The sequence below is a fragment of the Natator depressus genome, chromosome 17 (assembly GCF_965152275.1).
Source record: "Natator depressus isolate rNatDep1 chromosome 17, rNatDep2.hap1, whole genome shotgun sequence".
Taxonomy (NCBI): Eukaryota; Metazoa; Chordata; order Testudines; family Cheloniidae; genus Natator; species Natator depressus.
This window is the reverse complement of record NC_134250.1, coordinates 2,235,510-2,262,099: the sequence shown is the minus strand read 5'-3', so window position 1 is coordinate 2,262,099 and position 26,590 is coordinate 2,235,510. Positions and strand designations below refer to the sequence as shown.

Sequence of the window (26,590 nt, the reverse complement as noted above, 5' to 3'; positions counted from 1 at the left end):
GTGTGATATTTGATTGTCTCTCTTTGAACAATCTCATTAATTTCAAAAAGTTAGCGGTGTCTTACAACTTCTGTTTAAAACATTTTATTCAAGTAACAAACATTGGGGAATTATAGCAAAGGCAAAGATGAAAGTTATATAAATGGGTACAATAGAGTAAATAACTTTTAAAGGAAATTCTTTAAAAGTTAGCTTACAATGGAATTTAAAGGGAGGGTGTGACGTGAGGTACACTACTTCAATAGTTCAGTTTAGGATTTAAATAATTGTAGGCATACATAATTCTGATCCCAACATCTGGCCCTCGACATGTGCCATTTAATTTTAGCTTCTCGGATAATGACCTGTCTATAGGCACTTCACTTTAGACTCTTATTTTAACCAACAAGCTACATATATTTAAACAAAACTTTCAGAATTCATTTCTCCTTACTGAGACAGCCACAACACAAAAGAAAAATTCACTCTCTCGAGTTCAGATGTCAAGTTAGGATTCAAATGTATCTCCATTTTTGTGGCAATACATACCAAGAAGAAGGGTTCTAAAACCAGGAGCAAACACACTAGCATAAACTAGGACAATGTTGTGAACAATCTAACATGAAGGCTCAAATCAGTTGTTAGTTATTTTGTCCTTGGACATAAGTAACAAAAGCTACAAAACAACAAAAGTTACAAATCAGTTAACAGGAACAGGAACAACTGGAATCAAGATGCAACCTCAAATTTGTTTTGAGAGAAATATTTGACATCACATATATAGGAATAGGATGGGTTAGTCTGTAGTCATGAACTATGTAAAAACAAATCCACATCCCCAGTACTAAAATATATCCTGATTTTCCATTGCTTTGATAATGTCTTCACTATTACAATGTACTGCACACTACAGCTATTCTTCAGACATTTTAGCCTCTGAACTAGAGTATTCAACAAGATGTACTACCGCACATTAGAAATGGCATTTTGAAACATTTCTTTTTAAACATTCCACAACAACCACCTTTATGCAAATACATAAAACAAGGAGAATGTGACAGATTCACTATAAATAGCATTAACACTAACCAATCAATGAAATTCAAACCTGAAGGTAACATCTCACTCATCTGGCCTTTATGGAGAAATTGCTATAAAGAGGCTAGAAATGTGGTCATCAAAGATTAAGGTCACAATTGGTTCAACTAGTTAAAGCAACTGCTCTTTAACCAACTCATTCACTAAAATGCCACCTAATGAAATACTCCAGGCCATGATAAACAGGAGGTACAAGCACCATAAATACTAGCTCTCTGCTGGGAAAACAAACAGAATAAGGGTCTCAAACCTAATCGTATTTTTTTCATATTCAGTAAGATATTTAAATCTTGACACTTGACAACATAGTTCTAATTCTATTCTTTTCCATTTCTTGTACTGCACCCACCACCGTGCTGTCGGAGTCCCTGTAATATGGAATGAACCTACTGTATTTTTTTTACTGTTATAAGGTTGAACCCTAACATTTCCAAGAACGTTTGCAGCAAATCGGGTTAGAAGACATCTCTAAATAACTGCTGCAAGAACCAAAAGCAACACCGACACAGAGGTTTCAGAAATCTAGATCCAATTAGATATTTTGATTTGACAGATTGAAATGTTTGGAAAATGTTATTTTACAGGCGGGCACGGTCACTAAGCACAGACACAGCTGAAGGGAAGCAAGAAGAGGTCTTTATATAGGTCACTTTCGCCTAAATCCCGCATCTGCACTGAGCAAAACGGTATTTACACTAAAAACTCACCACTCCGGGAGGAGCAAGTCTGCAGGATGGAATAAAAGAGCTATTTAAACAAACAAACAAAGCACCTGACTGTACCGAGGAAAGACTCGTTGCCCCTCACGCCAGGAGGGGAGGGAGGCAGACGCCGACAAGGGCTGATTCGCGTTTACCACACGCTCCCCCACAGCCACGAAACCATCTAGCGCACAGGAAGCCAGCAGCCACCTCCCGCCGGCTCGCAGCCCGGGGCCGCCCTCGGGGCGCAGCCCTGTCTCCGGCGGCGGCGGCGGGCCGGCGGGGGCCGGGCAGTGCCCGCGGAGGGAAAGGAGGAACCGCCATTCCCGCCCCCCGGGCCGGGCCGGGCCGGGCCTGCCGCAGCACTGCAGTGGCGCGCGGGGGGGCCGGGGACGCTGCTCCCGCGGGCGGGGGGGGCACCTGCCCCCCGCGCGCCCCCCCCGGGCAGAGCCCCCCCGCCCCCCGCGACGGCGCCAGGCGCCCCCGGCCCTTACCCTCCGTCGGCTCGGCAGGCGGCCCGGGCCGGGGCCGGGGCCGGGCTCGGCCGCTAAGATGGCAGGGGTCGGGGAGCCGAGGCCGCCTGGGCCCCGCCTGCTCGGGAGCCCCGGGCTGGGCCGCAGCGAGCGCGGGGCGGGGCCGGCCGTGCCCCCGGTGCGGAGCGGGTCGCCGGGCCGGGCCGGGCTCGGTGCCGCCTCCCTCAGCGCCTCTCCCGGGCTCCGGCTGCTCCGCGTCCGCCGCTCCGCTCCGCGCCGCCCGCAGCCAGCGGCCCCCGCCCGCCTCTCGCGAGACTTCGCCGCCCCCCCGCCTCGCGGCCGCGGGAGGGGAGGCGGCTCCGCGCGGGTGGGGTCCGGCGGGGGGAGAGGGGGCAGCGTGAGGAGAGGGGACGTGTGGGGAGGGGGGACTCGGGGGTCCCTTGGGGGCGCGGGGGGGGGAGAGGGGATGTGTGGGGAGAGTGGGCAGGAGGGGGCACGGGGGGAGAGGGGGCGGGGTGAGGAGAGGGGGGACTCGGGGTTCCCTTGGGGGCTCAGGGGGAGAGGGGGGGTGTGGGGACAGTGGGCAGGAGGGGTCCGGGGGGGAGAGGGGGCAGGGTGAGGAGAGGGGGTGTGTGGGGAGGGGGGACTCGGGGGTCCCTTGGAGGCACGGGGGGGAGAGGGGGTGTGTGGGGAGAGTGGGCAGGGGGGAGAGGGGGCAGGGTGAGGAGAGGGGGTGTGTGGGGAGGGGGGACTCGGGGGTCCCTTGGGGGCGCGGGGGGGAGAGGGGATGTGTGGGGAGAATGGGCAGGAAGGGTCCCGGGGGGAGAGGGGGCGGGGTTCCCAGAGGGGGGACTCGGGGTTCCCTTGGGGGCGCAGGGGGAGAAGGGGGGTGTGGGGACAGTGGGCAGGAGGGGTCCGGGGGGGAGAGGAGGCAGGGTGAGGAGAGGGCGTGTGTGGGGAGGGGGGACTCGGGGGTCCCTTGGGGGCACGGGGGGGAGAGGGGATGTGTGGGGAGAGTGGGCAGGAGGGGGCACGGGGGGAGAGGGGGCAGGGTGAGGAGAGGGGGGGTGTGGGGAGGGGGGACTCGGGGGTCCCTTGAGGGTGCGGGGGGGGAGAGGGGATGTGTGGGGAGAGTGGGCAGGGGGGGTGGCGGGGTGAGGAGAGGGGGGACTCAGGGGTCCCTTGGGGGCGCAGGGGGAGAGGGGGGACGTGGGTGGGGTCCCATGGGGGGGAGGAGGCATGAGGGGAAAGTGGGTGGAGGGAGTGGGGGGTAGAGTGGGTAGAGTCCCATGGGGGGCTCAGGGTGTGGGCGTGGAGAAGAGGCGGGGTCCTATGGAGATAGGTGTAGATGTGACACTGACCTGCCTTTCTCTGGGTGCTGCCCAGGTGAGAGCTAAAAATCGTGAGCCCCAGCTCCCCTGACCAAGTCTGGGCTATTGCAGAATAGCCACTGCCCTGGGTCTAGCTCAGAGGAGAGACAGAGGCTAAGTGGCCTGAGCACATGAACTCCTGAGTTCTAATCCTGCCTCTAATAATTATGCCTTTGTGAACTTGGGTAGGTCACTGGATGTCTCTGCCTCAGTTTCCCCATCTGTAAAATGGGAGGGTAATACTTATCTCACATGGGTGCTCTGTGAGGATTAATTAAAAATCATATTGTAGAGACATGCATTTCTTTTCCTATAGACTAATACCAGAGGAATTTAAACATCTCACTTTTCCCCACACATGCTGTTTAATTGCTCTGTTTCTCTCTCTCAGATTGAGCAATGGAAATCATTGAAGTCAGTTTCATTTGTGTTTATAGTCTATTTCCCTTTCAGAGTCATGGGGGCAAGTTTTAGGGGAAGGTTTGAAAACCGTTATTGACACTGACACTTCAATGGCAAATTAATGGAAACAGTTCTATTGGACTTTGGGTTTGGAAACGTTTGTTTTTTACCAAATCTAAATCTTGAGTCATGTGAGATGACTGTGTCCCCTATAGTTTGTAAAGTGCTCAATACATATTAACCAATAGTATAAAGACAGTTTGAGGCGCCTTGGCTACGAAATAGGAATTTGTTGCAAACCAAACATTGTTGATAATGCTAAAAAAAAGAAAAACAAAACAAAACCACAACTTCCTGTGAGACTCCCTGTAAACTAACTTGTACTTGAAACCCCAGCAGGGGACACTGTCCAACAGGCACTGAGGATAACACCTAATTACCTGCGTTTCCGAGGCCTTTCTTGATAGCCATCAGGTAACAGCAATAATCAGGAATATGCTGGCATGGTACACGCTGGTTCCCAAATTAAATATTTAGAGTGCTCAAGGAGGCAACATCTATATTTTTATCAGGTAGTATTTAACCCTGAGTAAAAACACGGGAGGGGGGGATACGAATAGTGGGTATCTGGCGTTAATGGGCCAGATCTTCAGCTGGTGCAAATCAGCACAGCTCCAGAGTTACACTGACCTACACTATGTGAGAGTCTCACACCATAGTCTTTGATTCCCATCAGGAAAATCAGGGCATATATAGATGACTATCAAAACTTGGTTACTGTCATCACTGCATCATCCCCAGCATATGTTGTTAGAAGCATTGGGATAGGCAAACTGAAGATTAATTTGATCAGCCCAGCCTTGAAGCTGGCAGCCATTCCAGAAAGTTTGGATGTCACACATCTGCCAAAGATGTTTGTAGCACATCACCTGACACAAAAGCAAAGCCATCCACATTCCAAGCAACCACATCTAAAGCACGGATTTTGTTTCTTATATTGCCCAGTCTCCTAAAACATTATGAGCATAGGAGGGTATGTTTTTGGAATGTTAAAAACAACTTAGAAATGATAAATGCTCTTATTGCAAGTGTTACAATAGTAATATTTAGCATTTGTGCAGAGTGTTATCTGTTCAAGGCACTGTATGGGTTTTAACTAACTAATTCTCACAACATCCCTAGGAGGTAGGTATTACTATGCACATTTCACCAATGAGGAAACTGAGACAGTACGGGGAAGTGATTTGCCCATGGCCACACTGAGTCAGGATTAGAAATCAGGATCTCCTGACTTCCAGCCTGGTGCTTGTTCCTGCAGACTTTAAAATTCATAACAAGGAGGGCCAAATTCTCATTTGGTGCAGCTGGTAAGGATCTTCTGTGGCTGCTTTAACAGGTCATGGCATGTAATAAACCACAGCATAACCCGTGGACACAAAAGTCATTACAAATTGTGACTTTCTAGAAATAAATGTACACTTAGTCCCCTTTTGTTCAAGCCCTGTTAGGCTTCCTCTTGCTGCCTGTATTTGCTTGTGCTACCCTTTCAGATGGTCCTGTCAGGCATCCAAGAGGTTACACTGGTTTAGTTTAATTTGGTAATTTACTGATGCAAGCTAATCTGAAAGAAAGAGTTAAACCAGTTTCAGAGTAACAGCCGTGTTAGTCTGTATTTGCAAAAAGAAAAGGAGTACTTGTGGCACTTTAGAGACTAACCAATTTATTTGAGCATAAGCTTTGTGTGTATAAAAAGATCTTCTATACTTTCCACAGTATGCATCCGATGAAGTGAGCTGTAGCTCACGAAAGCTTATGCTCAAATAAATTGGTTAGTCTCTAAGGTGCCACAAGTACTCCTTTTCTTTAAACCAGTTTGTTTGCCTACATTAACGACTTGTGCTAGTTTAACTAGATCAATTTAAAATCAATTTAGTTACACTAGTGTAACTTTTCTAGTATAGTCAAGGCCATTAAGAACACACATCAGCACTGCACAATTGTTTAGGACAGGAAGTAGAGAAGAATACCGTGTTCCAGGGAAAGGGTAGCGGGAATTTATTCAAGACACATTATAATGACCTGAAGTGGGAATTTGGCCAGGATATTGGTGTTAACACCCCTACTTCTGTAGCAGTGCCACAGGTTATTTACAAAAAGAACAGGAGGACTTGTGGCACCTTAGAGACTAACCAACTTATTTGAGCATAAGCTTTCGTGAGCTACAGCTCACTTCATCGGATGCTTATGCTCAAATAAATTGGTTAGTCTCTAAGGTGCCACAAGTACTCCTTTTCTTTTTGCAAATACAGACTAACACAGCTGCTACTCTGAAACCTACCATAGGTTATTTAGTGACTTCAAACCGCAGTGAGGTTGGTTTTATGTCTCAGAACAAAGACAGCACCTCCAGCAGTACATCACCCCCTAGTGTACCACAGAGGGGCACTGATTCAGAACTGTCTCGGCAGAAAAGGGGCCTACATTCCATAGTAATGGGTGTTCTATAAATACTTTCCGTAGAGGTAAAATTAAGATTAGATTGAGTGCTGGCTGCTCGGGGCACAGCATCTCAGACTGCTCAATCTAGCTCTTCCTGGGAGGCCTCCCATCCAGGTACTAGCTCAGTCTGGCCCTTTGTAACAAATTAAAGAAATACCAACCCTAAAATAAATCCAAAAGCATGAATTAAAGAAACTTGGCTATTATAAATTGCTGTTATGACCTGCCACTTTCACTGATTTTTTTAGGGAAATGATCAGCATAAAAAAAAGCACACAGAGCAAAGGGCATAAACAATTAGCCAATAAGTGCTGCTTCAAATCCTGTCAGGGGACTGACATTTTAAACTTTATTCTCTCATTTACTGTATATTGATTAAAAACTAACTTTCACACCTTGTTCATTATCTGTTAATAAAAGCGATGCTGGAGGTGGGTACTTTTGTTTGCTTAGCCAGGATCAACTGTGAAATGCAAGAGAATCAGGAATTGTTTGGCTTTTACTAGCCCATGAAACCTGTCATAATTCTCCACAGTTCAGTTGAGGCTCTAATTACGGGTTACAAGGTTATACAGGAAAAACGTGTTCTGGTCAAAGTGAACTGGCTTGTCATCTCTTTTGTATAAACAAGAGCAAAATACGTGAGTATAACTGCCATGCCACATGTTTATCAGCTGGAATAAAGGCATCGTGTCAGACCGTATCCCTGTGTCAATCAGGTATGTGGTAATTCCAAGAAATGAAGTTTCAGAGTAACAGCTGTGTTAGTCTGTATTCGCAAAAAGAAAAGGAGTACTTGTGGCACCTTAGAGACTAACCAATTTATTTGAGCATAAGCTTTCGTGAGCTGAGCTGTAGCTCACGAAAGCTTATGCTCAAATAAATTGGTTAGTCTCTAAGGTGCCACAAGTACTCCTTTTCTTTTTAAGAAATGAAGTGACACTTGACCCATTACACATATACTTCCTGCATTAGCCACACCAGTAATAACACTTCACCTTTCCCTTGTGCCTTTCGTCCAATGAGTTTGTCTCACACACAATAATTACAAAAATTAGTTAAGCCTCATGACTGCTCTGTGAGACAGGAAGGTATTATTATCCATGTCACAAAGAGGGAAACTGAGGCACAGAGAGGGAAAATGGCTTACACAGGGTCACACAGTAAGTCAGTGTCTGAGGGATGAGTTGAATCCAGGCTTCCTGGCTTCCTGTTCCCTGTTCTAACCAATAGGTTTACTGAACATTACTAAACAAAACTGGGAAAGAGGTGGACAGTATGATTCAACACCTTTCCCTTCCAGAGTGACTGCTCTGTTCTTGTGTAATTGTGAATCAGCCAATGTGCCATTGTAGCCTGTGGCAGCCAGGATCAATCAGGATCTCAGCAGAAAAGTGTGTTACTTTGCGAGAGCTCTTCACAGGTTTGTTTTTGGAAATATTTTCAAAATTTGCCAAACTAAATGTTGGTTCTTGCCAATTTTGTATTTTTCCCGTATGACACACACACTGTTTTAGGGGCTGCTCCTTGTGTCAGCACTCTGCGTGCTCACTAGGAGTGCGTATCAATGCCCAGGACGGTGTACCGTGGGTAGGTATCCCAGTGTGCAACCTGCCACTATCCAGCACACTGTCTCTGTTCCAGTCTCCAGTCTCTGTTACCTTAAGCAGTGAAGTTCACAATTGTGACCAGAGCAGTCAGTGCCAGGCATTGTGGGACAGCTGATAGAGGACAGTTAGGGTCAACACAAGTAATGCAGTATCTACACTCGCACTCTATCTACAACAGTCCATCGACCGTGGCTCAACACTGCTCAGGGAGGTGGTATTACTCACTGCAACGGGGTGCTCACATCCGTGGGAGACAAATTTAAGTGTAGACACATGCACAATGAAGTTGATGCAAGGCAGCTTCTGTCGACCTAACTTTGTAGTGTAGACCAGGCCTCGGTGATACTTGAGCATCGTCTCCAACTCTCTCTATGGGAGAAAGACATTGGCTTGTAGTTTCTCAGAGATCATAGAATCATAGAATATCAGGGTTGGAAGGGACCCCAGAAGGTCATCTAGTCCAACCCCCTGCTCAAAGCAGGACCAATTCCCAGTTAAATCATCCCAGCCAGGGCTTTGTCAAGCCTGACCTTAAAAACCTCTAAGGAAGGAGATTCTACCACCTCCCTAGGTAACGCATTCCAGTGTTTCACCACCCTCTTAGTGAAAAAGTTTTTCCTAATATCCAATCTAAACCTCCCCCATTGCAACTTGAGACCATTACTCCTCGTTCTGTCATCTGCTACCATTGAGAACAGTCTAGAGCCATCCTCTTTGGAACCCCCTTTCAGGTAGTTGAAAGCAGCTATCAAATCCCCCCTCATTCTTCTCTTCTGCAGACTAAACAATCCCAGCTCCCTCAGCCTCTCTTCATAAGTCATGTGCTCTAGACCCCTAATCATTTTTGTTGCCCTTCGCTGGACTCTCTCCAATTTATCCACATCCTTCTTGTAGTGTGGGGCCCAAAACTGGACACAGTACTCCAGATGAGGCCTCACCAGTGTCGAATAGAGGGGAACGATCACATCCCTCGATCTGCTCGCTATGCCCCTACTTATACATCCCAAAATGCCATTGGCCTTCTTGGCAACAAGGGCACACTGTTGACTCATATCCAGCTTCTCGTCCACTGTCACCCCTAGGTCCTTTTCCGCAGAACTGCTGCCGAGCCATTCGGTCCCTAGTCTGTAGCGGTGCATTGGATTCTTCCATCCTAAGTGCAGGACCCTGCACTTATCCTTATTGAACCTCATCAGATTTCTTTTGGCCCAATCCTCCAATTTGTCTAGGTCCTTCTGTATCCTATCCCTCCCCTCCAGCGTATCTACCACTCCTCCCAGTTTAGTATCATCTGCAAATTTGCTGAGAGTGCAATCCACACCATCCTCCAGATCATTTATGAAGATATTGAACAAAACCGGCCCCAGGACCGACCCCTGGGGCACTCCACTTGACACCGGCTGCCAACTAGACATGGAGCCATTGATCACTACCCGTTGAGCCCAATGTCTCTGCCCATATAGATTACGATATATGTGCTGATTGGATTTCTCCCTGAGGTGATTCTTAGGTCCTGATCTTGCAAGCTGACCCATGCAGGTGGACTCCTGCCCCTGTGTGGAGACTTGCATGGGTCTGCTGTGGATCAGAATGCACGATCAGGGCCTTTTTTGAGCAGTCTGTGTTCAAAGACTGTAATCAGGAAAAACACAACATAAAAAACAGCAAACAGTGTATTCCTGATTTTCTCTCTCACTTTATCCAACTTGGTCTCCATGCCAGCCCCTGGTAAACCTCTACATAGCATGACTTTCTCCACCTCATCCTCCGTAGTGATCAGTCTATTTCATTGTATTTATTCTTCTACATGGAACCTATGATAATAGCTGAGTAAAGTCCAGTAAAACATTCACCATTTTTAGATCCATTCAATGCTGACTCAATTAACCATCATGTCTATACAAAGAGTATGGAAGTGTGTTACTGTACAGACACAGTTGCTCCTCTAGAGGTGAGTTCTGTGTCCATGGCCCCTTGACTGACAGTAATCCCCTGCTCAGGGCTGTTCGGCCTCCCCGCCACACACTCTCACTGTATGTAAACTGTTTTGCTGGGATCGCCATAAATGTCCTAGCTGGCAGTTGTATGCTGGGATGCACCACTCATGCCATATCACGGCCCTTCACAATGTGTTATGACAGATACAGACCAACACTATATGTCACCCTGAGATAAATTAGACCAGATGTTAGAGGTAGCCGAGTGGCTGATAAACATAGTCACAGCTCAGGGTATACCTGAATCTTTAAAAACAAAAGAAAACACTTTGGACTGAGAACAAGCATGGTGAGAGGCCATCCAAATCTGTGTCCATTCAAACCTGTGGTCAGTGCTGAAGAGGCACTCGCTCAGCTGGGATGGACAGGGAAGGAACATTGCTGGAGAGGACTTTACCCTGCAGCATGGCTGAGAAAAGATGAAGCAGATGGTAAGAAGCAGCACAGAAGAAGCCTTTGCCCTACATCTGGGCACCAGGCAGATGAGATGGGTGGACAGGAGCTGTTCTCAAGAGGCCTTTGGCTGAGAAGGGCCAAAGATGTCTAATACAATGATCCTGGGAGGATATGTTACTTGCTATAGTTATCCAGTTGCCATGACATTTTCTTTCCCTTATAAGACAAGTCAGTAAGACAGCTTATGTTAGCTGAGAACTAGTAGGAACAGTTGCCAGGGTGGCACTCTGAAAGGAAGTGAGTGTTAGGAGGAATACATGGGCACAGAAACACTTCCTTGGAAGTTGAACAGAACATCATTGCAATGAAGCTAAAACAGCCACTTGCCGTAACGTCTCAGGGCACTTCTGTAACTCCCCTCTCTTTTCTGTACAGAACTCTTCCCAGCCCTACTTTACCCTGAACACCCGTGGATTGGTAGTTCAGGTAATAAAGAGGAAAAGTCTCCTTGTACCCTCACTAACCCCGGCATCTCTGTTTTCAATCCAGGTCAGCTGTTCTGCCCCCACTTTCACTCCCCAAGTGGTGCTGCTGGTCTGTCAGACTGGAGCTACAATGAACATGTCCCCCCAACAACCCAATTGGAGCTCCCATTTTACTTTTCCTTTTGAAGAAAACATGCAGTGTCACGTGGTTTGAAACATGCCTCTAGGAGATGGATCTCACTACGCTCTAGATAAACAAGCACCGGTACTGAAAATATGGCCCTTACTCTTCCACAGCCCTGCACAACAAATCTGTGACACATTGCACTCTGCTCTTAAACGAGACTCCGGATCAGGAGTTAGACTGCATAGTGATCAACAAACCTGTTGCTACCAACCCTGGCTACTGCAGCATGACTCACCCATCAGTGCCTGTCAGTGCTTGCTGTGACCTTGCTGAAGGCTCCACCACCCACAGATCTGAGATGGGCTGTAGTGGAATCCAGAGACCCCAGACAGAAGTGAAGGACTTGGGGAGCTGAAACTGTGGGAATGCACATCACCAACATCCCACTGAATGTAGCAACTCTGTGTGTCTTCACAAGATACTGCCCTGAAAAGGACAGTGTCCCAGATGTTCTCAGGATCTCTTAGTAGTAAACTTCCCTCCCCTTGCCTCCTATCTATTTGAAAGCATTTGTGATTACTGAAGCAGTAATATGAGAGGCTAGAGGAGAGGGGACCCAAGCAGGGCAGGACAAGCCATAGAGGTTTGAGACCCCTTATTGTATAGGTGCAAGGAAAGGGTGTTGGTTCCTTCAAGGTATCCCTCACTGGCTGAGCAAATCTTTGCCACCAATGTTTTTCCTGTTTGGGCAGGGGAGGTTTCTGGGACACCAGCTGAAGGGGTTAGGGGAGCATAACTAAGGACAAGCTATGAGGAAAGGAGGGGGAATGAGCTTGTGGAGCAGTATCTGTGCATCTCAGATCAATAGGGTGGTCATGAGCCATCAGGTGAGAGGCAATAAGCGCTATAATCACGTGGTGCTCTCTTCAGCTATTGCCATTGGGTCAAACATGCAGTTTACACACAGGAGCTCACACACCTTCCCAGAGGCTCCTGTGGCTCACCAGACAGCAGTGACGTCCTCAGACTAAAGGGAGCTAGCTTTGGCATTTCATCCCCAGTGCCCTAAACTGCCCAGCGGGCCCATAATACGGCTCCTTTGCTATGTGAACAAAAGGGATGCCTAGACTCTAAAAGCAAAAGGCTGTCTTTCTCCCACAGGGACCAGCTGCCACGTGGAAAGGGAAGCACACATGGGTCACAAGTGGCAACCAATGGCCCCTGAACTGAGCAGTGCTTTTCAGGGGGGCTGGAACAATTTGCATAGTGGGGGTGCTGAGAGCCATTGAACCAGACTGTAAACCCTGTGTATAATGGAAACCACTTCAAGCCACGGGGTGCAGCAGCACCCCCAGTTCCAGCACCAATGCTGCTCTTTTCAGATGTGCATGTGTGTTCCCATTTTCATCTAGATGGTGTCTATCTGTGCAGTGCTCACCGTGCCAGATTTGCAGTTTCATCCATAGGCAGCAACAGTCTATTCCCTAGTAGCCTCCCAATTGCAGCCCTCCTTCAAAGATGCTCACTTCCCATTGGCTCTGGATGGCCTACCAATAACAATCCTGGTGCCTGTCTCCCTGTCTCCAGGAGAACAGGAAGCTTGAGCCAGGGGCATATGAATGCCTCAGCATGCAACCAAAACATTCAAACTGCAGCAGCCTCTTATGGAGCGTTCACTTGGGAAGGTACTTATGTCTGGGGCATGGCAAGAAGAGCGAGCCCACAGCTGCACGGCTACTTCGGGAGCACCCAGGGACATCAGCTGGGGAAGTGCAATATAGTCTCACTGTAGATAAAGAAGCCAAGAACCGTTGTAGATCTGACTGAGTCCTGGTCACTTTTCTACCCTCTGGGGTGAAGCACAGCACGCACTGCTGAGATCTACTCTTCTTTTTCTGATTGTACCTTTCCCCTTAGGCATCGGGTTCTATTCTTTTCACCCCTCCTACATTTCTCCTGGAGGTTGGGAGCATTGCCTTCCACAGTGGAGATTTAATGCCTTTTCCAGGCAGGGGACAGGGCTGGGAGCTCAGGTCAGAGGTTTAAAGAGCTGGGAAGTGCTCAAGCAATTTGTAATGGGGGTGATATGCAGCCTTTCACCTCTGTGTCGTTGGCTCCAATACCAGAAGATGTGCAGTGACCAAAAGCTGCCAGGTGTTCAGTGGGCCCTGTGTGAAATGAATTGGTGATCTCAGTCCAGTTCCTGGAAGCCGGGTGTCTATGTATATACAAAACACACCATAAACACTGACAAAATGTACTAGTCCACTTGTTGGCATTCTTGGCAGACAAACCAAGAACTGCATAGTCTATGGAGACTGAACTTCCTTCACCTCAAGAGTTAATCCCTCCAAGACAGGGCTGAGGTACACTGGCATGATGTGGTGGTGGGGAGGAGGTGGAAGGCTCACCCTGTGGGCTGCCCACCTTTAACTGCACTGGGGATCTGCTGATTCACTCATTTAACTTGACTTAGCACATGAAGTGTGCATCCTGATCTCAGTGCCTTAGGAGGGTTTTCTTTCATACTGCTAAACAATGCATGGGGGTTCCAATGCCCTCCTGTCCCAAGCTGGTGCCCCAGTGCTGCTATCCAGGCACAGCTGAAAATAGGCAAACATCTTTCCTGTCTGTCTAAATATCCTGAGTCACAGATTACCAGTTGGAGTTTGTGAGGCAGTTTTTTATTTCTTCCTTTACAACTGCACTCTCTAGAGGTGACACAGGAGAATGGCAAGAAGAGGATATTATGTGCACTTGTCTGAGTCTGCATAATTGATGGGAGACTTATTGTTATTATTACTGTCTGTGGGGCAAGCTGCATGTACTTCGTTACTGTATGTGCTGGTGTCTTTCCATGCAGACAATTGTCCATATTGGGAGATTCCTTCTGAAAAATGAGCTCCATTGTATTGTCTAGTAAAATGCCTGCAGTGTGGGAGTGGAAATCTGATGTCTTACATAACTGTTGAAGACAAGTGATAACCTGATTTCAGTAGTGCTTTAATAGTGGGACTCAGATAACAGGTGCAATGATGGGTGAAGCATAAGGACCTAGAGATAGATAGATAGATAGAATATTACAAGCACTAATCTAATCTATCTCTGTCAAGCCCTGCTCTGAGGAAATGCTGATGCTTTGCATGAACTGACAGGTAACCTGTTCTCTCCATTTTGTCAGACACTCTCACTACATAATGTTTATTATCCTCTGTATGTGAAATCCCAACACAAGGTTGCGGAAGTGTGGGGTGGAAAGAATGCAACAAAGAATGCTTGACTATTCAGTCTTAGTCAAGTACTTTCATCATACAATGCTTAGTAGTGGTGCTGCCCACAGCTCCCCATGGGAAGGAAGGGCCACTGAATGCCATGCTGCATTGGATCCAAAGACTTCTGGTCCTGACACAATGTTACTGGTAATATCTCAGTGTCTCAAGTGCGTTCACTGTCCCTGGCAGACCTACCCCAGTTCTGTTCCATTCTGTTACAAAAAAAGATATATTAAAACAAAAATATTATCCTAGCCATCACATTGTCTTGTTGGCATCAAAACAACCAACCAACAAAATATTCCTACCAACCTGATCTGACAGTCCTGAACAAGATACGCTCCAATGGCTGATCGATTTCACTAGCATGAAGGCCACGCTGTATGTAACGTAGATCAGGCGGAAAAGGGAGACCAGCTAAAGCAACCTCTGCAGCAAGCCCAAACACCCAACAAAATATAGTAACACTCAAATAAAGAAAATCCCAGATAAGGGAATGAATCTGCCTCTAACAGGTTGGCAGTATTTGCCTGGAACAGTCTATCCTGTTATCAGGAGCTGCTCCTACTAGAAGCAGGTAGGTACATGGGTCCTGGAGACTCCCTGAGGCAGGCGACTTGTCCCAGCCAGAGAGAAAGGAGATGGGAGTGGCTGTCTTAGAAACAAGATCTCTAGGACATGGGCTGAGCATTCCTGAGGGAGGATCCCTCTGACCAACGTCTGTGCAGAAAGTTTGAGCTGAACTTTGTTACCTTATTGTTTACATCTGTGTTTATTCAAACAAACCTCCAGGCCGGGGGTGGGGGGGTGGTCTGGGCTCTACAGGGCACGTGGACTGTATTTGAGAGCAGGACAGGAACAACACCTGCTCACATTTCAGAGTAACAGCCGTGTTAGTCTGTATTCGCAAAAAGAAAAGGAGTACTTGTGGCACCTTAGGGTATGTCTACACTACGGAATAAGGTCGAATTTATAGAAGTCGGTTTTTTAGAAATTGGTTTTATATATTCGAGTGTGTGTGTCCCCACAGAAGTGCATTAAGTGCATTAACTCGGCGGAGTGCTTCCACAGTACCGAGGCTAGAGTCGACTTCTGGAGCGTTGCACTGTGGGTAGCTATCCCACAGTTCCCGCAGTCTCCGCTGCCCATTGGAATTCTGGGTTGAGATCCCAATGCCTGATGGGGCTGAAACATTGTCGCGGGTGGTTCTGGGTACATATCGTCAGTCCCCCCCTTCCCTCCCTCCCTCCGTGAAAGCAAGGGCAGACAATTGTTTCGCGCCTTTTTTCCTGAGTTACCTGTGCGGACGCCATACCACCGCAAGCATGGAGCCCGCTCAGGTAACCGTCACCGTATGTCTCCTGGGTGCTGGCAGACGCGGCACGGCATTGCTACACAGTAGCAGCAACCCATTGCCTTGTGGCAGCAGACGGTACAATACGACTGGTAGCCGTCCTCGTCATGTCCGAGGTGTTCCTGGTCGCCTGTGTGATCAGGAGCGCCTGGGCAGACATGGGCGCAGGGACTAAATTTTTGGTGACTTGACCAGGTCATTTTTTTTAGTCCGGCAGTCAGTCCTATTGAACCGTCTTATGGTGAGCAGGCAGGCAATATGTCCTTCTGCACCGTCTGCTGCCAGCCAAAGATGTAAAAGATAGATGGAGTGGATCAAAACAAGAAATAGACCAGATTTGTTTGTACTCATTTGCCTCCTCCCCTGTCTAGGGGAATCATTCCTCTAGGTCACACTGCAGTCACCCACAGAGAAGGTGCAGCGAGGTAGATCTAGCCATGTATCAATCAGAGGCCAGGCTAACCTCCTTGTTCCAATAAGAACAATAACTTAGGTGCACCATTTCTTATTGGAACCCTCCGTGAACTCTACCCTTGTAAGCCGTGTCCTCAGTCGCCCCTCCCTGCGTCAGAGCAATGGCAAACAATCGTGCATCTGAGTTGAGAGTGCTGTCCAGAGCAGCCCAATGGAGCACTCTGATTGGGCTAAAACATTGTTGCGGGTGGTTCTGGGTACATATTGTCCGGCCCCCGTTCCCTCCCTCCCTCCGTGAAGGCAAGGGCAGACAATTGTTTCGCGCCTTTTTTCCTGAGTTACCTGTGCGGACGCCATACCACCGCAAGCATGGAGCCCGCTCAGGTAACCGTCACCGTATGTCTCCTGGGTGCTGGCAGACGCGGTACGGCATTGCTACACAGTAGCAGCAACCCATTGCCTTCTGGCAGCAGACGGTGCAGTATGACTGGTACCCGTCCTCGTCATGTCCGAGGTGCTCCTGGCCACGTCGGCTGGGAGCGCCTGGGCAGACATGGGCGCAGGGACTAAATTTTTGGTGACTTGACCAGGTCATTCTCTTTAGTCCTGCAGTCAGTCGTATTGAACCGTCTAATGGTGAGCAGGCAGGCAATACGGATTGCTAGCAGTCGTATTGTACCATCTTCTGCCGGGCAGGCAAGAGATGACGATGGCTAGCAATCGTATTGTACCATCTTCTGCCGGGCAGGCAAGAGATGACGATGGCTAGCAATCGTACTGTGCCATCTTCTGCCAGGCAGGCAAGAGATGAGGATGGCTAGCAGTCGTACTGTGCCATCTTCTGCCGAGCAGCCATGAGATGTGGATGGCTTGCAGTCCTTCTGCACCGTCTGCTGCCAGCCAAAGATGTAAAAGATAGATGGAGTGGATCAAAACAAGAAATAGACCAGATTTGTTTTGTACTCATTTGCCTCCTGCCCTGTCTAGGGGACTCATTCCTCTAGGTCACACTGCAGTCACTCACAGAGAAGGTGCTGCGAGGTAGATCTAGCCATGTATCAATCAGAGGCCAGGCTAACCTCCTTGTTCCAATAAGAACAATAACTTAGGTGCACCATTTCTTATTGGAACCCTCCGTGAAGTCCTGCCTGAACTACTCCTTGATGTAAAGCCACCCCCTTTGTGGATTTTAGCCTCCTGAAGCCAACCCTGTAAGCCGTGTCGTCAGTCGCCCCTCCCTCCGTCAGAGCAACGGCAGACAATCATTCCGCGCCTTTTTTCTGTGCGGACGCCATACCAAGGCAAGCATGGAGTCCGCTCAGCTCACTTTGGCAATTAGGAGCACATTAAACACCACACGCATTATCCAGCAGTATATGCAGCACCAGAACCTGGCAAAGTGCTCCGGGCGAGGAGGCGACGTCAGCGCAGTCACGTGAGTGATCAGGACATGGACACAGATTTCTCTGAAAGCATGGGCCCTGCCAATGCATGCATCATGGTGCTAATGGGGCAGGTTCATGCTGTGGAACGCCGATTCTGGGCTCGGGAAACAAGCACAGACTGGTGGGACCGCATAGTGTTGCAGGTCTGGGACAATTCCCAGTGGCTGCGAAACTTTCGCATGCGTAAGGGCACTTTCATGGAACTTTGTGACTTGCTTTCCCCTGCCCTGAAGCGCATGAATACCAAGATGAGAGCAGCCCTCACAGTTGAGAAACGAGTGGCGATAGCCCTGTGGAAGCTTGCAACGCCAGACAGCTACCGGTCAGTTGGGAATCAATTTGGAGTGGGCAAATCTACTGTGGGGGCTGCTGTGATGCAAGTAGCCCAGGCAATCAAAGATCTGCTGATATCAAGGGTAGTGACCTTGGGAAATGTGCAGGTCATAGTGGATGGCTTTGCTGCAATGGGATTCCCTAACTGTGGTGGGGCCATAGACGGAACCCATATCCCTATCTTGGCACCGGAGCACCAAGCCGGCGAGTACATAAACCGCAAGGGGTACTTTTCAATAGTGCTGCAAGCTCTGGTGGATCACAAGGGACGTTTCACCAACATCAACGTGGGATGGCCGGGAAAGGTACATGACGCTCGCATCTTCAGGAACTCTGGTCTGTTTCAAAAGCTTCAAGAAGGGACTTTATTCCCAGACCAGAAAATAACTGTTGGTGATGTTGAAATGCCTATATGTATCCTTGGGGACCCAGCCTACCCCTTAATGCCATGGCTCATGAAGCCATACACAGGCAGCCTGGACAGCAGTCAGGAGCTGTTCAACTACAGGCTGAGCAAGTGCAGAATGGTGGTAGAATGTGCATTTGGACGTTTAAAGGCGCGCTGGCGCAGTTTACTGACTCGGTTAGACCTCAGCGAAACCAATATTCCCACTGTTATTACTGCTTGCTGTGTGCTCCACAATATCTGTGAGAGTAAGGGGGAGACGTTTATGGCGGGGTGGGAGGTTGAGGCAAATCGCCTGGCTGCTGGTTATGCGCAGCCAGACACCAGGGCGGTTAGAAGAGCACAGGAGGGTGCGGTACGCATCAGAGAGGCTTTGAAAACCAGTTTCATGACTGGCCAGGCTACGGTGTGAAAGTTCTGTTTGTTTCTCCTTGATGAAACCCCCCGCCCCTTGGTTCACTCTACTTCCTTGTAAGCTAACCACCCTCCCCTCCTCCCTTTGATCACCTCTTGCAGAGGCAATAAAGTCATTGTTGCTTCACATTCATGCATTCTTTATTCATTCATCACACAAATAGGGGGATGACTACCAAGGTAGCCCAGGAGGGGTGGTGGAGGAGGGAAGGAAAATGCCACACAGCACTTTAAAAGTTTACAACTTTAAAATTTATTGAATGACAGCCTTCTTTTTTTGGGGCAATCCTCTGTGGTGGAGTGGCTGGTTGGCCGGTGGCCCCCCCACCGCGTTCTTGGGCGTCTGGGTGTGGAGGCTATGGAACTTGGGGAGGAGGGCGGTTGGTTACACAGGGGCTGTAGTGGCAGTCTGTGCTCCAGCTGCCTTTGCTGCAGCTCAACCATACACTGGAGCATACTGGTTTGGTCCTCCAGCAGCCTCAGCATTGAATCCTGCCTCCTCTCATCACGCTGTCGCCACATTCGAGCTTCAGCCCTCTCTTCAGCCCGCCACTTACTCTCTTCAGCCTGCCACTTACTCTCTTCAGCCCGCCACCTCTCCTCCTGGTCATTTTGTGCTTTCCTGCAGTCTGACATTATTTGCCTCCACGCATTCGTCTGTGCTCTGTCAGTGTGGGAGGACAGCATGAGCTCGGAGAACATTTCATCTCGAGTGCGTTTTTTTTTCTTTCTAATCTTCACTAGCCTCTGGGAAGGAGAAGATCCTGTGATCATTGAAACACATGCAGCTGGTGGAGAAAAGAAAAGGGACAGCGGTATTTAAAAAGACACATTTTATAAAACACTGGCTACACTCTTTCAGGGTAAACCTTGCTGTTAACATTACATACATAGCACATGTGCTTTCGTTACAAGGTCGCATTTTGCCTCCCCCCACCGCGTGGCTACCCCCTCAACCCTCCCCCCTCCCTGTGGCTAACAGCGGGGAACATTTCTGTTCAGCCGCAGGCAAACAGCCCAGCAGGAATGGGCTCCTCTGAGTGTCCCCTGAAGAAAAGCACCCTATTTCAACCAGGTGACCATGGATTATATCTCACTCTCCTGAGGATAACACATGAACGGATGTTGCTTGAACGCCAGCAAACATACACTGCAATGCTTTGTTGTACAATGATTCCCGAGTACGTGTTACTGGCCTGGAGTGGTGTAGTGTCCTACCATGAAGGACGCAATAAGTCTGCCCTCCCCAGAAACCTTTTGCAAAGGCTTTGGGAGTATATCCAGGAGAGCCGCGAATGCCAGGGCAGAGTAATCCTTTCACATGCTTGCTTTTAAACCATGTATAGTATTTTAAAAGGTACACTCACCAGAGGTCCCTTCTCCGCCTGCTGGGTCCAGGAGGCAGCCTTGGGTGGGTTCAGGGGGTACTGGCTCCAGGTCCAGGGTGAGAAACAGTTCCTGGCTGTCGGGAAAACCGGTTTCTCCGCTTGCTTGCTGTGAGCTATCTACAACCTCCTCCTCATCATCATCTTCTTCGTCCCCAAAACCTGCTTCCGTATTGCCTCCATCTCCATTGAAGGAGTCAAACAACACGGCTGGGGTAGTGGTGGCTGAACCCCCTAAAATGGCATGCAGCTCATCATAGAAGCGGCATGTTTGGGGCTCTGACCCGGAGCGGCTGTTCGCATCTCTGGTTTTCTGATAGGCTTGCCTCAGCTCCTTCAGTTTCACGCGGCACTGCTTCGGGTCCCTGTTATGGCCTCTGTCCTTCATGCCCTGGGAGATCTTGACAAAGGTTTTGGCATTTCGAAAACTGGAACGGAGTTCTGATAGCACGGATTCCTCTCCCCATACAGCGATCAGATCCCGTACCTCCCGTTCGGTCCATGCTGGAGCTCTTTTGCGATTCTGAGACTCCATCATGGTCACCTCTGCTGATGAGCTCTGCATGGTCACCTGCAGCTTGCCACGCTGGCCAAACAGGAAATGAGATTCAAAAGTTCGCGGTTCTTTTCCTGTCTACCTGGCCAGTGCATCTGAGTTGAGAGTGCTGTCCAGAGCGGTCAAAATGGAGCACTCTGGGATAGCTCCCGGAGGCCAATACCGTCGAATTGTGTCCACAGTACCCCAAATTCGACCCGGCAAGGCCGATTTAAGCGCTAATCCGCTTGTCAGGGGTGGAGTAAGGAAATCGATTTTAAGAGCCCTTTAAGTCGAAATAAAGGGCTTCATCGTGTGGACGGGTGCAGGTTTACATCGATTTAATGCTGCTAAATTCGACCTAAAGTCCTAGTGTAGACCAGGGCTTAGAGACTAACCAATTTATTTGAGCTTAAGCTTTCGTGAGCTACAGCTCACTTCATTGGATGCATCCGATGAAGTGAGCTGTAGCTCACGAAAGCTTATGCTCAAATAAATTGGTTAGTCTCTAAGATGCCACAAGTACTCCTTTTCTACCTGCTCACATTGTTACCTGAGCTGTCCCTGGCTACCAAGAGGGGCGATTCAATAGGAAACACACCCAGTAAAACTGAGCAGATAAAACCTTCCCAAGCCCCAAACTAAGTGATACCTCAAAGATACTGGAACAAATTATTAAACAATGAGCTTGTAAGCACCTAGAGGATAATAGGTTTATAAGGAATAGCCACAAATCAGACATCAGGAATGGTAACATAAAAAAGCCAGTAGGAAAACACTTCAATCTCCCTAGACACTCAATAACAGATTTTAAAGTAGCCATCCTTCAACAAAAAAAAACTTCAAAAACAGACTTCAAAGAGAAACTGCTGAGCTACAATTCATTTGCAAACTTAACACAATCAATTTGGGCTTGAATCGGGACTGGGAGTGGCTGGCTCACTACAAAAGCAATTTTCCCTCTCTTGGTATTGACACCTCCTCATCAATTATAGGGAGTGGACCACATCCACTAAATTGGCCTTGTCAACATTGGTTCTCCACTTGTAAAGTAACTCCCTTCTCTTCATCTGCCAATATATATTTGTGCCTGTACCTGTAATTTTCATTCCATGCATCTGAAGAAGTGAGTTTTTTACCCATGAAAGCTTATGCCCAAATAAATCTGTTAGTCTTTTAGGTGCCACCGGACTCCTTGTTGTTTTTATGATATTCGGAAAATACTTTCTAACTCTCAGGGTAGTGAAGCTCTGGAACAGGATCCCAAGGGAAGTCATGGAATCCCCACCACGGGAGGTTTTTAAGAACAGGTTGGACAAACTCCTGTCAGGGCTGGTCTAAGCTTACTTGGCCCTGCCTCAGCACATGGGCTGGAATAGCTGACTTCCCGAGGTCCCTTTCAGCCTGACGTTCTGATTGTAGTGTTCAGGAGGCAGGTGCTGCTAATGGAATGAGCACCTGCCATGGGATTAGGGCTTTGCTGAGGACCAGCTTCTATCCATACCAGGTTTTTTCCGGAAATTTGCTTTCTACCCAAAGGGCCCCTCGAGCCCCAGCCCCAACCTAGTGCCTAATGCCCACTGACATCACCCCCAAAGCTGTGTTGCTTAGATGGGCCATGTCCACACCATGTCTGGACAGCTGACAGGGTCCTGTTATTCACAACCCGCCCAGCCAATGTACAAGTGGTGCTGTGCTGGAGTTTCTGATTCACAACACTGTGGAAATGCAGCTTGTGAGGAGCATGGGGTAGGGGCAACAGCAAGCTTTCCCAGGAAAGTCCAGAGGGCAGGAGCAATCAGGTCAGGACAACAGGAGTCTGACCCACAACCAGAGCTGGAATGACTCCCCTTTGGGGCCTACTTCCTCATGGGGCTTTTAGTCTAAGCCCTGAAGCTTACTTCATAGGAGGACAGGAGTGGACCAACAGCTCCACGTTGCTCTAGAAGGTTGAGTCCCACTTTGAAGGAAAAGTCTCAGCCTCGTGGGTTTATCCAGCTGTCCCCAGCCTCCCAACAGGCCCTGTGGGTCCCATCTCACTTTAGATTCAGGAATAGGGCAGTAAGGGTTGGCAAGCAAACCCCCCACTGCAGCAGTAAATAGGCCCAGGGCTAGAGATGTTCCATGATCCCTAACAGCCTCTGCAGGCTCCCCAGCTGCCAGGCTAGAGGAAATAAGATGCTCCTGGCCTGAGCAGCTGCCGCGAGAGGGGAAGAGTTTTCCATGCTCCTGCTCAACCTCTGGGGTCTTCATTCTGTCCCCCAGAAATCCTAGTGGAGTGGGGAAGGGGACAGTCGCCTAAACAGCCTTGTAGGTGCAAGGCCCCTAGTCATCTTGAAGCTGCAGGGAGGGGGCTACCTAACCCCATATAAAGTGGAGTGACTATAGGGTCCCCAGCAAACAGCAAAGGCGAGATGGGGCCCTCCTGGGCTTGTTGGAGGGGCAGCTGTTTGCGGTGACCCGCACTCCCTCCCTCACTCTTCCTCCCCTCCCATCTGACTCACTCCCCTCTCACTCACTCACACACTGATGCATGGGATTCCTTTGCTCCCCGTTCAGCCAGCTCATCTCCCCTATCCTCCTTGCTTCCGGTTCTGCTCAACTCAGTCCCACTTGCTTCTCCCCTCCCCCCGACTCCCACTCGGATTGCTCACAGTCCACACTTGCTGCACAGCCCCACCAGGCTTCCTCCTCCGGAGAGATCCAGTGTTCAGGCCAGCCGCCCCTCTGCCCAGCGCACTCCCTGCTGGATCTCCCAGACACCAGAGCTCAGTCAGACCAGCATCAGGCTATGTGCAAGGCTCCCCTCCCCCATCCTGCACAGAGCTCCATGTAACACCCTTCTCTCGGCATGCGCTCACCCACCCCGAACACCGGCTGGCCTGAGGCAAACTAAGCTGTGCAAATCCCTGTCTGATGCCTTGCCCACTTGTAAGACTGGCAAGTCAGGTGTGTGCTGGGGCCAGTAGATCCGCAGCACCCTCTGCAGTCCCAGAAGCAGCGCAGGCCAAAGGAGAGTAGGAGCCGGGGCCAGCTTCTGTCATTCCCAAGCAGTGTGGTGCTCATTCCTGAAATGTGTGTGGAGAGCCTGCAGCCCCAGGAAGGGAAGACAAGCCCAGGTACAAGGTCACAATGCAGCCTTGTTTACAACTAAGGTGCTTGTGGCACATGGTGGGTGCAGAGCCTGTCAGCAGCCTGCAGCTTACAGTACAGAGATGGGATCAAAATAGCACCATGACTTTACAGCACAGCTAAGAATAGCTCGCAGGTCAGCCTCCTTCTTAAAGGTAGCCGCGACATCAGCTGGAGCGCGCGCGTTGGCACGGTCAGAGGAGCCGGGCAAACCCAGGGGAAAGGTCTGCATGTTAACCAGCTAAGCAGGATTTAGGAACTAGAAATGCTGAACTATGGCAGAGAGAGACAAAGAGTGCAGCAGGAGATAGGGACACAGAAGGGCAGACCAAGCCCCTCCAGGTTTGTGTCACTAACTACGATGGAGTGTTTTCACGGCAAGCCTTTTCCTCTTGGCATTTTATTTCTGTGATGCTTTGACAGGGCACTTTACAGGCTCCCCTCTCTAGGGCAGCGGCACGTGGGTGGGGCAGCATGGAGGCCATCAGTTCTGTGACCCCACCCACTGGTCTGGTGAGGGGCTCTGGGCGACAGCATAGAGGGCACGATACGGAGCCAATCACAGAGTGGGGGTTGAACATACTTCCCGTGGGGGTCACAGTCAGAAGGAGAAGCAGCCATTTTTCAAAAGTGTCCTATTTCCTGGCTATTTTATGTATTTCTGTCAGCAAACTAGCCAATCCAACTGGGCTCCTTCGGGAGGGTTCGCTTGCCAAGCACTGCGTGGTCACCTGAGGCTGCTTTTCACTAAGCGCCATAACTGGGGCAAGTGTGTTCATTACTTTCACTTGAACAGTTTGTGAAAGGCCCTTGCAGGACCTGCAAAGAGCCATCTGCAGCTACAGCCAATACAAACTGGCTCCTACGCCATGGAGAGGGAGGTGACCCCAGCTAAGCACAGCTCCAACTGCCTTGACAAGCAGGAAGGGGACTCCAGCCAAGAGCAGCCCCCTAGAGCTTCTGCTAGCTTGGACAAGAGGGAGGCAGCTTCTAGCTGAGACCGGCCCTGTGCAGACAGTAGCAGCCTAGCCAGGGAGATGACTGCAGACAAGAGCAGTTCAAGGGAGCTCTTACCAGCTTGGTCCAGGAGAGAATTCCTGACTGGGTCACCCTGGGGAGCTGCTGACTCTAGGCCATCAGGGTCCTGGTTTGGGTTTTGGCTGCAGTGATATGCAAGGACCAGCGCTCACCCAAAACAAGTCTGGACCCTGGATGTAAAGGATTCTGCTAATGAGTTAATTAAGTCCAGGCTGAGGGCCTGAAATAAATGGGTTCAACTCCCATGGAAGCTGATACTCACTTATGACCTACTGCGCTGCTGATCAGTTCAAACTGGTTTTTGGTTTTTTAATCAGGTTAAAAGTCTCCAGGGCCCTTTGAGCTGGGACCCAGCTCACTGAGCTTTACCCCAGAGCACACTGACCTGGCCACCTTTCCCAGCCCTTGGAGATAGGCACTTGTGTCCACAGCTCTGGGCATTCTTACCTCACATTGATGCTGCGAGGTAGTGGACCTGCTTGGTGCATTGGTCCCCCAGGTGATGGCTGTGGTGCATGGGCTTCAGGCTGCTGGCTGGTTCTGCTGTCCCAGGGCCATTACTATGGCAATAATTCTTGTGAGTTATTGGCTCCTCTGGATCCTGGCCGAAGATAGGTTTGTACCAGTGGGAGTCAGGTCTCAGCAGGCTTCCTTACCCATTGTCTGAAAGGAAGCAGAAAAGGCTCAGGCTGGTGTGTGAGACCAGCTCCGTGAAAACAATGTGGTTTCCCAGTAGAGCGTCACAAGACCCTGGGAATGCCTGGTCTGCCCTGCACAATAAAGCAGTATCAGATGCAGTGGTGGAACCATTTCAGGGGCCATCTCCTCTGCTAACAAGCTAGAAACAGCAGAAAAACACATTATATAACTGGCCTTGGCTGTAAATTGCAGCACACTAGACTGTCTCCTGCATTCTCTGCAGGGCTGCTGGCATTAAAGAAATCCCCTTGCTTTGGAGCCCAGGAGGGTGAAAGGACTTATCTGTGCATAGGGGACTGCATTGCCAGCCTGCATGAGCTGGCAGGAGGGGCCCACGTAGAACAAACATCCCAAATTTAGGTCAAGTAGGGAGGAAATGCCTTTTTGCCCCACAGTGTCAGGCTGCAGCTTTGAAATGCACCATGCTTATATGGAGTGTTGATTGCCTGTATGATCACCCAGCAGCGTGGAACCCCTGCTAGAGTACATGGCTGTGGGATCTATGTATACAGTCTGTGTGCAGGACATTGTATGTGTACATACGAACTTACAAGACATTGCAATGCCCAGGGAGCAGTTGGTTGCTCCCCTTATTCAGCATGGATTCACCAAGGGCAAGTCATGCCTGACTAATCTAATTGCCTTCTATGATGAGATAACTGGCTCTGTGGATGAGGGAAAAGCAGTGGACATGTTGTTCCTTGACTTTAGCATAGCTTTTGACACGGTCTCCCACAGTATTCTTGCGAGCAAGTTAAAGAAGTATGGGCTGGATGAATGGACAATAAGGTGGATAGAAAGTTGGCTAGATTGTCGGGCTCAACAGGTAGTGATCAATGGCTCCATGTCCAGTTGGCAGCCAGTATCAAGTGGAGTGCCCCAAGGGTTGGTCCTGGGGCCGGTTTTGTTCAATATCTTCATTAATGATCTGGAGGATGGCGTGGACTGCACTCTCAGAAAGTTTGCAGATGACACTAAACTGGAGGAGAGGTAGATACACTGGAGGGTAGGGATAGGATACAGAGG

The 26,590-nt window shown here is 49.3% G+C and overlaps 2 protein-coding genes across 2 annotated transcripts in view; both read right to left on the bottom strand.

The window, feature by feature from the left end:
• Positions 1 to 2,380, bottom strand: part of TAOK1 (TAO kinase 1) — a 107,119-nt gene extending 104,739 nt beyond the window's left edge. Inside the window, exon 1 of the mRNA XM_074974721.1 lies at positions 2,273 to 2,380. The gene's annotated coding sequence lies outside the window, so the exon portion shown is untranslated. The remainder of the gene's footprint in view (positions 1 to 2,272) is intronic.
• LOC142000556 (uncharacterized) lies at positions 1,533 to 25,452 on the bottom strand. Its single transcript, XM_074974939.1, has 5 exons — positions 25,313 to 25,452; positions 20,143 to 20,746; positions 19,104 to 19,563; positions 2,273 to 2,690; positions 1,533 to 1,556 (listed from the first exon to the last, which is right to left on the bottom strand). Exons 2-5 carry the CDS (start codon positions 20,723 to 20,725, stop codon positions 1,533 to 1,535), a joined length of 1,485 nt encoding a protein of 494 aa, XP_074831040.1. The 5' UTR covers positions 20,726 to 20,746; positions 25,313 to 25,452.
• Between the last annotated feature and the right edge of the window lie 1,138 nt (positions 25,453 to 26,590).

Excerpts from the sequence above, each read along its gene's own strand:
- LOC142000556 (XM_074974939.1), bottom strand. The coding sequence starts at position 20,725 with ATGCAGAGCTCATCAGCAGAGGTGACCATGATGGAGTCTCAGAATCGC. Across the intron at positions 19,564-20,142 it reads AGGCGGAGAAGGGACCTCTG|CTGCATGTGTTTCAATGATC; the intron begins GTGAGTGTACCT and ends TTTCTCCACCAG. Across the intron at positions 1,557-2,272 it reads GCCTGCCGAGCCGACGGAGG|CAGTTATTTAGAGATGTCTT; the intron begins GTAAGGGCCGGG and ends TGGTTCTTGCAG.